Consider the following 13,245-nt stretch of genomic DNA (forward strand, 5'->3'; position numbering starts at 1 on the left):
GGGGAGGAATAGAGAGAGAGGGAGACACAAATCTGAAGCAGTCTCCAGACGGCTATGAGCCATCAGCATAGAGCCTGACGTGGGGCTCAAACTCACGAACTGCGAGTTCACAACCTGAGCTGAAGTCGGACTCTTAACGGACTAAGCCGCCCAGGTGCCCCAGTTCAGTTTTATATTTTCTGTCTTTGTTGAAATTGTCACTAAGTTCATCCACTTTGCTCTCCAGTCCAGTGAGCATCTTTATGACCCTTACTTTCAGTTCTTTATCAGGTGGATTGGTTGTCTCTATTTCATTTAGTTCTTTTTCTGAGGTTTTGTCTTGTTCTTGTTTGGAGCATATTCTTCTGTCTCCTCATTGTGCTTGACTTTCTTTTTTTCTATGAATTAGGCAAAACAGCTCCTCTCCTAAACTTGAAGGAATGATTTTGTGTATGGTCATGCATGGCACCTCTTTTTTAGTGCACATGATCATTTCTCTTAACTCACAACCCAGAGATAATAATGACTAAAAATTGGTGAATTTTGTTTGTGTGTGTATAAGAATTGGGATTGTATTCAGTTTTTCATTCTGCGTAGCTCTCTTAATGTTATGTGTTTTTCCCTGTATCATTCAGTGGTATTCTTTGTAAGCTAATGTAGTAATTCTGTATTTTATCACATACTATAATTTATTTAACCACACTTCTATCCTTGCTGTCTAGATACTTTCCAATTTTATTATATTAGACTGTATTGAACCTTCATATAAAGACTATAATTTTCCTCCCCACAAAGATTATCATATTTATCTGCCAAAATGACTTTGTAGGAAGGCTGTAATGTTCAACATTCTTTGAAAGGAAACTTTTATAAATGGTATAAATTTTAAGTTATCTCTTGTAATTTAATTGAGCAGAGTATGCTCAGAAGAAAAATAAAATTTTGTAAACATTCATACATTTCTGAAGTTGATGGATTCAGAAATGCTAGTAGCAGCATCCTATAGACCCTAGGCAATCTATTTTTTTTTTTTTTTTAATAACTTAAAGGTGTATTAGTTTACCAGGGCTGCCATACCCAAATAATAAAGACTGGATGTCTTAAAGACCAGAAATGTGTTTTCTCTCACAATTCTGGCAGCTAGAAGGCTGAAATCAAGGTGTCAACAAGGTTAGTTTCTTCTGGGGACTCCTCTCTTTTTGGCTTATAGATGGCCATCTTTTTTATAATCATATGGTCTTCCCTCTGTGCACGTGTCTGTATCCAGGTTTTCTCCTTTTACAAAGGCATCAGTCATTATTGGATGAAGAGCACCCTAGTAATATCATTTTAATTGAATTACCTTTATTTAAAGATGCTATTTCCAAATAGAGTCACTTCTGAGGTACCAGGGATTAGGACTTAAACATTTGAATTTGGGGGCAGGGGGAAATAACTCAGCCTACAACAAAAAGTAAATTAATTTTTAAAATTAAAGCTTGTGAATCATGTTTTAAAGGTAGAAGAAACCTGTGAGTCCTGTAATCCCAATGACTCATTTATTAAATAACTTTTAAGGTAAGTGGCTTGCTCAAGAACAGAAGTAATAGCAGAGTTTTGACTAGAACACAGGTTTTCTGATCATTATTTTTTATTTTTAATTAGAATAATGGAGAGTTAATGTTCTAAAATTAAGATGGCTTTGTAGGATTTAAAAGTACAGTCATAATTGATCACATTCTTGAGTGCCCTTGATTTAGCCTGTTGGCTTGGCACTTGGACATTGTCCCTCTTGAAATTTATAAGTCTAATTTCTTCCTGTTCTCAAGGCCTTGACATTTTCTTCTCATAAATTCATGTTTTTACTATCCCTTTTCCTCATATGTTTTAGTTAAGGGTGGAGGCTTCATTCATTTGAATAGGTATTTTTCCCAGTTTTGAAGATAATTACTTTTTCAGCTTTCATGGTGTAATATGAGTTGTTATAGCCTTAAATAAAACCCACAACTAACAACATAAAATCATCTCCTCTCCCCCCTCTTCCCTAATCTAACTGTGGCTTACTAGGTAAATTCTTTCACTTCACATTTATATCCCAGTGAGCCTTGCAGTTCTTAACCTTCATTTTTTTCTTGTTGTAAGCTAGTTGGATGGTGTCCAGAGTTTTTGCTCATGTGATCCTCTGAAATATTGTTTCAGTGCTTTTGTGGATTTAAGCCTCATTTGCCCTCCAACCTTTAGTTATGTGTTCAGATCACCAGAATGCCATTCTGAATTTTGGAAATTATTTCGTTGGCTCTGCAGAGATATGTGGTATATTACCAGCTGTGGATACTGATATCTGAGATGTATTTCCTTCTATCAATTCCACTATTTCTTAAATCGCAAAGGAAAAATCCCTCTATTATCAAAGATAAACACGCCTAATACTAGTTAAAGTGGGAAGGACAGATTTTAATCAGTAAGATGCTATTGCAGTAAGGAAGAAGGTTCAGTTTAATCCGAACTCCTTTTTGTACAGAAGTAACTGGGCATTTCAAATGGAGAATGAGGGAGTAGAGAGGTGGGTGGAAGCTAAGTAGAGTCAGAGAAGTGAAAAATTATGAAGTGTTGATTGGTGTAAATGTGATTAGGCCAGTTTTCTCTACTAGTTAGAATTCTGTTCTCCCACTTGGACTGTGAGTCCTAGGCCCTGTCCTTCCTGATTGATTACATTTCATAAGAGTGGCTTTCAGGTCTTTAACAAAGACACTCCTGAGTTATAGGAGATGACATATACAGTTGACCTTTGAACAACACAGATTTGGATGCTGTTTTCTCTTCCTTATGATTTTCTTGGTAATATTTTTCTTTCTTCCTAGCTTACTTTACAGTAAGAATACAGTATATAATACATATATCATTTTAAATATGTATTAGCTGACTGTTTCTGTTATCAGTAAGGCTTCTGGTTATCAGTAGGCTATTAATAGTTAAATTTGGGGAGAGTCAAAAATTCTAGGTGGATTTTCAACCGCACTGGGAGTCAGCACCCTTAAACCCTGCTTTGTTCAAAGGTCAACCTACATCTCAAAGAGACAGAGGAAGGATTTACCATTGTAAATTGTCTACAGGTGTACTGGAACAAACAGTAAATTCTTTAAGCAGCCCTAAGCTTTCTCAGGCAGACACTTTAAGTGGGGCCATGGTCATTCCTGAGTTGTTAGAACCAACATAGTGTGTATTCAAGTTTTTTTAATTTGCAGAAGAGGTGGTGGATGAGACCATTTGTGCTGTTTGGAGTTTTTATAGGCCAGAGTTGAGCCCTACTTGAGAAGATGGCTCAGAGGAACTTGACTAGAGTTGGTTTAAGGAAAGAATCTTTGTGCACCATGGGTGAAAAGTATATACATCAGAGTGTATATAGACTCTTTGTATAGAGTCTTTGTTTTGTATTTCAATTTTGAGACTGACAGAGCTACTTTAAACACCCAAAAGAGGAGTGAGATGGCTGCTACTCAAACACTGGGGACCACACTGAGTTTTTTTATGGTATTAGTAGAACTAAGAACTTTGCTTTTGTTGAGGAAAGCATTTAGAAATCCATTAAGTTCACTTTAAATTGAATTATGTCACAAATGTTTTACAATAATCAAATAATTTGAAAATTATTTCCTTATATCAAATGGTAGGGAAACACAGTAGAGAAATGTGCCACTTATGATAGAGGACAGAGCATAAGTCAAATATAATATTAGTTAAAAATTTGCTTTAGTCATATATACTTAGCTAATACTAATTTGTTTAGTTTACTAAGTCTCAAGTTCTCTTCTTTAAAACTCCCTTAGTATCAGTGCAGACTAAGATATATTAAAACAAGGTTTTGAACAAATAGTATTCTCATACCTAGTGATATAACCATATTTATGTTCTTCTAGAAAGATTTTTATGATTGAAATTACTAGGTGAGAGGGAATGAGCAGTTTGAAGCCTCCAGCTATGCATAGCTGTCTCACTTGCCTTCCTGAAATATTATGCTAATTTGTACACACAACAAAGTATATGAGAGTGCCCATTTGGAAATATTTGCCATACTAATAGATTTAAAAAATGAATGCTATTCTTATCAAAGCTTTCTTTAATAATTGAAAAACTCACATATTTATTGATCATCCATATTTTATCATTTGTGTCTGATTATCTTATAATCTGTACATTTTTTATTGGTTGTTCCTTTTTTTCTCACTGATTTATAAGAGCTCTTTTTTCTGCTAATAATTTGCCACTTTTTTATTCTTGGTTTTGACTTACAGACATTTAATATTTTTTCTGTCATTAAAGTTTTTCCAACTTCCATTTTTTTGTGTGTGTTCAGAATATTTTCTATACTCTATTATTTCCATTATTTTCTTCTTATACTTTCATTATGTAATTTTTTATTTCCTTTGTAAATTTTGAAATTAATTTTGTTACACCATAGGAGATGGGAACTTTGTGAGTTATTGCACATTGACTCATAGTGTGATATAATGGAAGGACTTGGGATTTAGAACACCTGGTTATTCTTGGGACTGTTACAACTTGTAACCTAATACACTCATTTTGTTTCTAAAATTCTGTTGTAAACATACATAGCTGTATGTTGGCCATCCTCCAGAATGGTCCCAAGCATTCTTACCTTCTGGTGTTTGCACCTTGTGTGGTCCTTCCCACATTGAATCAGAGATGGTCTGTGACAGAATATGGTAGAAATAATAGTACAGGACCTCAAAGACTTGGTCCTAAAAGACGTTTCAGCTTTTGCTCTTGTCTCTTGGATTATATACTCACAAGTCACTAAGGTGAAGACTGAAGAAGCCCTATAAAAAACGTAAATGGAGAGGAACTGAGGCCTCTTCTCAGCTCTCGGCACCAGCTTGTTAGCTATGCATATGAATCATTATTTAAGGGGATTTTCTAGTGCCTCCCAAATTTCTATCCCATAGGAACTGAGCAGTAATGAACAGTTATCGTTATTTTAAGTGACTAAACTTTAGGATAATTTGTGGCTTTTTTTAATCTTTATTTTTGAGAGAGAAAGAGAGAGAGTATGCATGCTGGGAGGGGCAGAGACAGGGAGATAAAATCCTAAGCGGGCTCCAGGCTCTGAGCTGTCAGCAGAGAGCCCAACGTGGGGCTCGAACCCATGAACGAACTGTGAGATCATGACCTGAGCCAAAGTTGGACGCTTAACTGACTGAGCCACCCAGGCACCTCAGGATAATTTGTTTCTTAGCAATAGATAATACAGTGTGCAAGCAATTTTTTTAATGTTTTATTTATTTTCTTGAGAGAGAGAGACAGAGTACGAGTGGTAGAGGGGCAGAGAGAGATGGAGACACAGAATCTGAGGCAGGTTCCAGGCTCTGAGCTGTCAGCACAGAGCCTGACACAGGGCTTGAACTCAAGAACCACGAAATCATGACCTGAGCCGAAGTCAGACACTTAACTGAGCCACCTAGGTGCCAGGCAATTTTTTTAAATGGCTTCAATTTGATTCTTGAGTTAAATCTAAATATGTGAAACACCTTAAAAAACAAGATTTTTGAAGATCTTTATTTTCTGTAGAGATAGAGTGTATTTTTTCAACAAACCTGTGATGGATAAATTATGTAGTTATATTATCTAGCTTCTCAGAGACTCCGATTGTTCTGTTGCCCTATTAAAACTAAGAAAGAATGTCTAGGATGGAAGAAAAATCAGATTCTGCCTTCTAAGTTTCCTGAGGACAGTCCTATCATAATAATTTAAACATTTATTAAGTACCTACCTTTTTTCAGATACTGAGGATACATGACTAAATTAGATGTACACAATTTCGGCTCTTTTGGAGACTGCAGTTTTAGGTTGGGGAGGTGAGTCCCACCCCTCACCCGCACCCCCCAAAAAAATTCTGGTGATAAGTCTGTTAAAAGAAATAAGTGGAATAAGTAGGTAGGTTTACTTTAGGCTGGTCAAGGTTTATCCTGCTTTCTCAGTATAATATCTGGCACACATTAGGCATTTACATGTTGAATAAATGAATATGTCTGAGTTGGTTTGTTTATATGTTAACATAATACTCTCATCCCCCCTGCCAACATACATATATGTACATGTAGATGGAAATATTATTATTCCCAGTTTTATGACTCAGATGTTATATCCCAATTTTCCATGTTCGGAATTGTGAAAGACTAGATGCTGTAAACAGCTTCCTGCTGCATAGTTATGTCCCTGATAGAACAAATTTTTGTGGCATTAATGATCTTTGCAAAGAGGCAAAGTGATCTTCAAGGCCTCCCTTCTTCCAAATAAAGAAAGAAAAAGCAAAATCTTACAAATTGGAGTTAGAATAGTAGATGATGCTGATAGCAGTTTTCAAGGTACTAAGCTTTTGGCTCACAGCAAGATAGGGGAGCTGTGGTTGGATTCCTGTAGTCTAGACTCTTTGGGGTGCCCTCGAATCACTACCAGCATTAGAAACAGACCTGACTGTACTAACGCCCAAAGACTACCCTTGGTCTAATATCAGAGAATGAACTCACCGTCAAAGATTATAAATTATAAGAAGCCATCATAAGCAGAGGTTGATAAATGTGTTCTGTAAATGGCCAGATAGTAAATATTCAAGCTTTGCAGTCTCTATTGTGTACCTATTCAGTTCTTCCATTGTAGTGGGAAAGCAGCTATAGAAGATCTATAAATGAATGAGCATGACCGTTGAAATAAAACTATTTACAAAAACAGGTAACAGGCCAGATTTGGCCTGCAACCAGTTTGCTAACCCCTACAATGGAAGGTGGAGTAAAGGAGGTATTTTAAGAGATAATGGCTGTTTGAATACTGATGAAAAATAAATTCTTAGGTCCATAATCTCCCTAGTAAGATGATAAAGAGAAAGTCATGTTTTCATCAAGTGAAATGCATGACACCAAAGTCAAAAAAAGCAGCTGTAGAGAAAAACAGATCATTTGAATGGAAATTATGAATTAGAATTACAGAATTAACAGTAATAGAAGATAGTAGAAAAATATCTTCAAAGAGTTGAGAGATTATCATCAATATAAAATAGTATGCTCAACAAATCTTTTGAAGATGAGAATCCAGGCATTTACAGATTAAAAAATGAGAGCATTTACCATCGAGAGACCTACATTAAAGGGATTTTGAGAGGTTATTTTTAAGAATCTACTCAAGCTAATGTTAGGAACAAGAGCTAAATCTCCACATTGCATAGTTTCAATGGAGAGTAATGACAAAAATGAAATAGAATGGTAGTCAGTATAGTTTTCTTCAGCTACAGATTGTTAGAATCTAGGTAAAGCTGAAATTCATGCTTTTGTAGGTTTTCCCCCCTATACTGTTGTTTTCCTCCTAGTCTCTAATTGTTTTAATTAATATTTTTGTGATGTGGGGTGAGGTTTATAGTGGTATAATTCTATAAGATCTTTTATTATATAGTTCTTAAATTTTCTGCAAAGAATTTCTGTTGTGATTATAGTGGTCTCAGGTATTTTTTTTGTCTTTTCTGTACTTGGATAATTGGTTATGCTTACGCTGGACATTTGATAAATGGGGAAAAAAACACCCAAATTCATTAAATGTAGAGAAGACCAAAATCAAGGATGTGATCTAAGAAGAAATATGTTCCATGGTTTCAAAAGCTGCAGAAAGCCAGTGACAATCAGACTGAAGAATTTGGATAATAAAGGGATCACTAAAAACTTAATATACTTCTCTGGGATAGCTGTTGAAGCAAAATGACCTCAAGCTTAAATAAGAACTAGATATCCTAATAACAGGAAGGAAATATTTGGTCTCCTATGAAAAAGAAAAAACTATTGTCATAGTACTTACTATTTATTGAGTACTCAACATGTGTCAGGCATAGTGCTAAGAACTTTCTGGGTGATTTTTGCATTTGGGCCTTATGATAATCCCTTCTAGTTTGATGCCTTCATTATCTCCGTTTTGTAATGACAGGAACTGAGGCTGTATATAGTTTGACTACTTAAAGTACAGCAGTAAGTTCCAGAGCTGGAATTAGTAACCAGACCACCTGACTCCCATGCAGAAATTATGCCTTAACCACAAACGTTGTGGGCTGAAGAGCAAGTTTAGGTAGTTGTGATTATTATCTGTGTTTATTTATATGTTCTCTGTGCTTTTTACTGTGCAAAGGAGCAATTAAAGATGATATTGAAAGCATGTGGTGAGGGGCAAAGAGTTTTTCAACTTGGTGTGATAGGGATTGAGTCTGGTGTAGTATAGAAAGATCTAGATCTACTGATACAAGTGCAAACAGTTCTTTCTGCTTGTAGCTGTGAAGTACTGAGCTAGAGTAATTCTTGATAGGTAGTTTTGATTTCTAGCACATAATTTTGTATGTGGCAAAAGCTTTTAAATTAGAATTTTTTTTTTCCTAGTGGAAAGAGTGAAAGAACAATTAAAACTTTCTTTGGAAAATAAGAACGGCATAGTGCAAACTGGTGAATTAACAGTTGTGCTGGATGGATTGGCGATTGAACAAGAAAATCTAACAAACTGCAACTCATCTCCAACCAGTAAGCCAACTTTATGTGTTTTTAAAGTTTGAAGTGGGAAAAAAAACCTGAAAGAAGTATATAAAAACCTGCTTTATTTCTTTCTTGTTTAGTAGAAATACAGCAAAATGGTGATGCCTTACATGAAAATGGAGACCCTTCAACAAGACCAACCTCCAGGTAGAATATTTTATTTTAGTATTTGTGGCAAGGTAATGTAACATTTCCCATATATGAAGTTTTACATTTTAACCTTAGAGTTTGCCATAGAATTTAAAAGCTTGTATCTGTACATATCATTTGTTTAAATTCTTTTAAAAGTAGTTTTTAAAGAGATAAACTACATTGAGATATAATACACATACCAAAAGGGTTACCTTCTATATATTGCAGTAGATTTGGGTATAACAATCACGACTATCTAATTTCAGAAATTCTCATCACTCTCAAAAAGAGACTGGGGGCACCTAGGTGTCTCAGTCAGTTAAGTGTCCCAACTCTCGATTTTGGCTCAGGTCATGATCTCACGGTTGGTGGGACAGAGACTGCCTTGGGTTCTGCACTGACAGCTCAGGGCCTGCTTGGGATTCTCTTGTCTTCTCTCTCTGCCCCTCCCCTGCTTGTGTGCACGTCCTTTCTCTCGCTCTCTTTCAGAATGAATAAACATTTAAAAAAGCGTGGTGGGGGGGCGGGGGTGGAAACCTGGGTGGCTCAGTCCGTTAAGGGTTAGACTCTTGGTTTCAGCTAAGGTCATGATCTCATGCTTGGTAGGTTCAAGCTCCACATCAGGCTCTGTGCTGAGCCTGCTTGGGATTCCCTCCCTTCCTTCCTCCTCCTCCTCCTCCTCCTCCTCCTCCTCCTCCTCCTCCTCCTCCTTCTCTCTCTCTCTCTCTCTCTCTCTCTCTGCCTCTCCCATGCATGTGTGCATTCTCTCTCTCTCACTCTCTCTCTCAAAAATAAATAAACATTAAAAGAGAGAGAGAGAGAGAGAGAGAGAGAGAGACTCTGTAGCCATGAGCAGTCTCTCCCCATTCCTCTCTCCCAGCTCCTGGCAGCCCTAACTTACTTTTTGTCCAGTGGCTTGGCCTGTTCTGGCCTTTTCTTAGAAATGGACATATATGTCACTTTCTATTACTGGCTGTTTTTACTTAGCATGAGATTCATTCATGTTGTAGCGTGTGTCATTAATTCATTCTTTTCTTTGTCACCTTCTATTACTGGCCGTTTTTACCTAGCATGAGATTCATTCGTGTTGTAGCATGTGTCAGTACATCATTCTTTTTTATTGGAAATGGCTTCTTAAAATCTGTATTTAGGCATATTATATCAGTAAATAGATAGGTGCAGATAATGTGGGAAAATTGGCATCTTTTTGCTATCTGAATTGGCAGCTTCCAGTAGATCACTAGAAGGTACATGCTCCACAGATTGTAGTCTTTCCTCAGAAATCATCCTGCCATCTCAGAAATTCCCTTTGCTTACAGTTTGATGACCATAAAAGCTTTCTCTTTGGAATAGTTTAAATTAGAATAAAAACATATAATAGACTGGTTATAATGAATCCTTCAAAATATAAAAATACATTGCCATAAAAGTGACTTGTTAATGTCTGAAAAATATGCTGGTATATGACAAAGTGTGACCTCTATTAATATATAAAATTACTAACATCATTACTCCTAAATTGTTATTAAATGATTCTCATAGAGCACAGATAAGTATATTTTCTGAATATGTATTTGGCTTAAATAAATCTATTTAGTTTCTATAGGAAAAAACTAAGAGCTAAAAGGGTACAACACTAGGTAGATTAAAATATTTTGTCTGTGTGTATCTAAAATATGTATCTGTTTTTATAATCTTTGTAATACAATCTTAGATGGGTAAAGAAGATTGAGTCATGACCAATCTGAAAACTAATTTATTGCATAGTAAGACATTTTGAATGAAAGATTAGATCTATAGCACCAGGAGAACTTCACATGAATTCTTCTACTTAGACTCTTGGATCACTGATTTCTTCCTGAGTGGCTGGGGAGGGCTGTGCAATCAGAAGAATCACTTGGGAACTTCCTTTCCTTGTCCAAACTTCCTGAAGACATCTCATTCCAAATACACAGGTAACAAAGGAAAGGAGAGTTTCATTCATTCATTCATCATCAGATACTTATTGAGTGCCTGTTTGGTGCTCGACACTAGTCCAAGCACTAAGAATACTGGCCCTGTTCCTGTGAAATTTCATTCTGGTGGGATAAAGGTAAAGAGTAAGTAAGTGAAGAAATGAATTAGCTAATTGGAAATAGTATTAAGAACTGTGAAGTCATTGAAATAGGACAAGGTGACAGGAATGAAAGGGAGTCTGTTTTAAAGAGAGATGTTGGGGGAATTACCTCTGAAAAAGTGTCATTTGAGCTACAATTAAAAAGCCAAAAATGTACTATCCATGCAGAGTTCTGACAGGAGAGCATTATTCTAGGCAGAGGACATAGCAAGTGCAAAGACTGTGAGTTTATTTTTAGTTAATTCATGCTCTACAAATTCTTCCAACTCGAGAATATAATATTTATCCTTTTTTTTTGGATAATCCTATAGTCATTATAATATTACTGCTTGCGTATGATAATTTGTAATAAACAGGAAGGCTTTACAGCATGTTTTCATGTTCAGTAAAATTGATATATGGTATATATATCAAGGTAAGAAAGGAGGAACTTGGAGACAAAGATAGCTAGACACAATCTGATTGATATATTTTTAGAAACATTAGGCTGCTTTGTGGAGAGTAGATATTTGGAAAAACTCTCCTGTTTATTTACATGATATCACCCAACTTCCTATCCATTGCCAATAAGGTTTAAAATATTTGATTTTGTAGTTGTAGATTTATTTATTTATTTGCAGCTCATGTATTTGCTATAAATTCTTCTAACTGTGATATAATATTTAGCTTTTCTGATTATCATGTCCTCATTATTTTAGTACCTACTACACTGTAATTTGTAATCAATATTTGAAGACCTTTTCAGCTTATTTTCCAGTGTTTAATAAAATTACAATAGGTTGGCAATCCCTATCAAAATAACACCAGCATTCTTCACAGAGCTGTAACAAATAATCCTAAAATTTGTGGAATCAGAAAAGACCCTGAATAGCGAAAGCAGTCTTGAAAGAGAAAACCAAAGCTGGAGGCATCACAATCCCGGACTTCAAGATGTATTACAAAGCTGTTATCATCAAGACAGTATGGTACTGGCACAAGAACAGACACTCAGATCAATGGAACAGAATAGAGAACCCAGAAATGGACCCACAGACTTATGGCCAACTAATCTTTGGCAAAGCAGGAAAGAATATCCAATGGAATAAAGACAGTCTCTTCAGCAAGTGGTGCTGGGAAAACTGGACAGCGACATGCAGAGAAATGAACCTGGACCACTTTCTTACACCATACACAAAAAAAAACTCAGAATGGATGAAAGACCTAAACGTAAGACAGGAAGCCATCAAAATCCTCGACGAGAAAGTAGGCATAAACCTCTTTGACCTAGGCCGTAGCAACTTCTTACTCAACACATCTCCGGAGGCAAGGGAAACAAAAGCAAAAATGAACTATTGGGACCTCATCAAAATAAAAAGCTTCTGCACAGCAAAGGAAACAAATAGCAAAACTAAAAGGTAACCAACGGAATGGGAGAAGATGTTTGCAAACAACATACGAGATAAGGGGTTGGTAACCAAAATCTATAAAGAACTTAACAAACTCAACACCCAAAAAACAAATAATCCAGTGAAGAAATGGGCAAAAGACATGAATAGACACTTTTCCAAAGAAGACATCCAGATGGCCATCTGACACATGAAAAAATGCTCAATGTCACTCATCATCAGGGAAATATAAATAAAAACCGCCATGAGATACCACCTCACACCTGTCAGAATGGCTAACATTAACAACTCAGACAACAACCGATGTTGGCAAGGATGTGGAGAAAGAGGATCTCTTTTGCACTGCTGGTGGGAATGCAAACTGGTGCAGCCATTCTGGAAAACAGGATGGAGGTTCCTCAACAAATTAAAAATAGAACTACCCTATGACCCAGCAATTGCACTACTAGGTATTTATCCAAGGGATACAGGTGTGCTGTTTTGAAGGGGCACATGTACCCCAATGTTTATAGCAGCACTATCAACGATGGCCAAAGTATGGAAAGAGCCCATATGTCCATTGACAGACGAATGGATAAAGAAGATGTGGTCTATATATATATATACAATGCAGTATTACCCAGCAATCAAAAAGAATGAAATCTGGCCATTTGCAACTACGTGGATGGAACCTAGAGGGTATTATGCTAAGCAAAATTAATCAGTCCGAGAAAAACAAGTATCTTTTGACTTCACTCACATGAGGACTTTAAGATACAAAACGGATGACCATAAGGAAAGGGAAGCAAAAATAATATAAAAACAGGGAGGAGGACAAAACATGAGACTCTTAAATTTACAGAACAAACAGAGGGTTACTGGAGGGGTTGTGGGTGGGGGGGTGGGCTAAATGGGTAAGGGGCATTAAGGAATCTACTCCTGAAATCGTTGTTGCACTATATACTAACTAACTTGGAAGTAAGTTAAAAAATAAATTATTTAAAAAATTATAATGGTTGGAATTGATTTTTAAAAGTTCCTTGAGCTTTTTGAAAATGCTTTTTAGAAATGCTTTTTAAAGAGCACTTTAAAGATTATT

General features: G+C 36.1%; 1 protein-coding gene across 4 annotated transcripts in view; it reads left to right on the forward strand.

Annotated features, from left to right (window-relative positions):
• Positions 1–13,245, forward strand: part of WWP1 (WW domain containing E3 ubiquitin protein ligase 1) — a 133,856-nt gene that overhangs the window by 50,918 nt on the left and 69,693 nt on the right. For 3 of the 4 annotated variants that reach the window (XM_042972645.1, XM_042972644.1, XM_042972643.1), the window contains 2 exons: positions 8,385–8,522; positions 8,615–8,681. In XM_042972645.1, coding sequence (XP_042828579.1) covers positions 8,385–8,522; positions 8,615–8,681 — 205 coding nt within the window. The remainder of the gene's footprint in view (positions 1–8,384; positions 8,523–8,614; positions 8,682–13,245) is intronic. The other variant, XM_042972646.1, reaches the window with a different exon arrangement.

This window comes from Panthera tigris, chromosome F2, assembly GCF_018350195.1.
Source record: "Panthera tigris isolate Pti1 chromosome F2, P.tigris_Pti1_mat1.1, whole genome shotgun sequence".
Taxonomy (NCBI): Eukaryota; Metazoa; Chordata; class Mammalia; order Carnivora; family Felidae; genus Panthera; species Panthera tigris.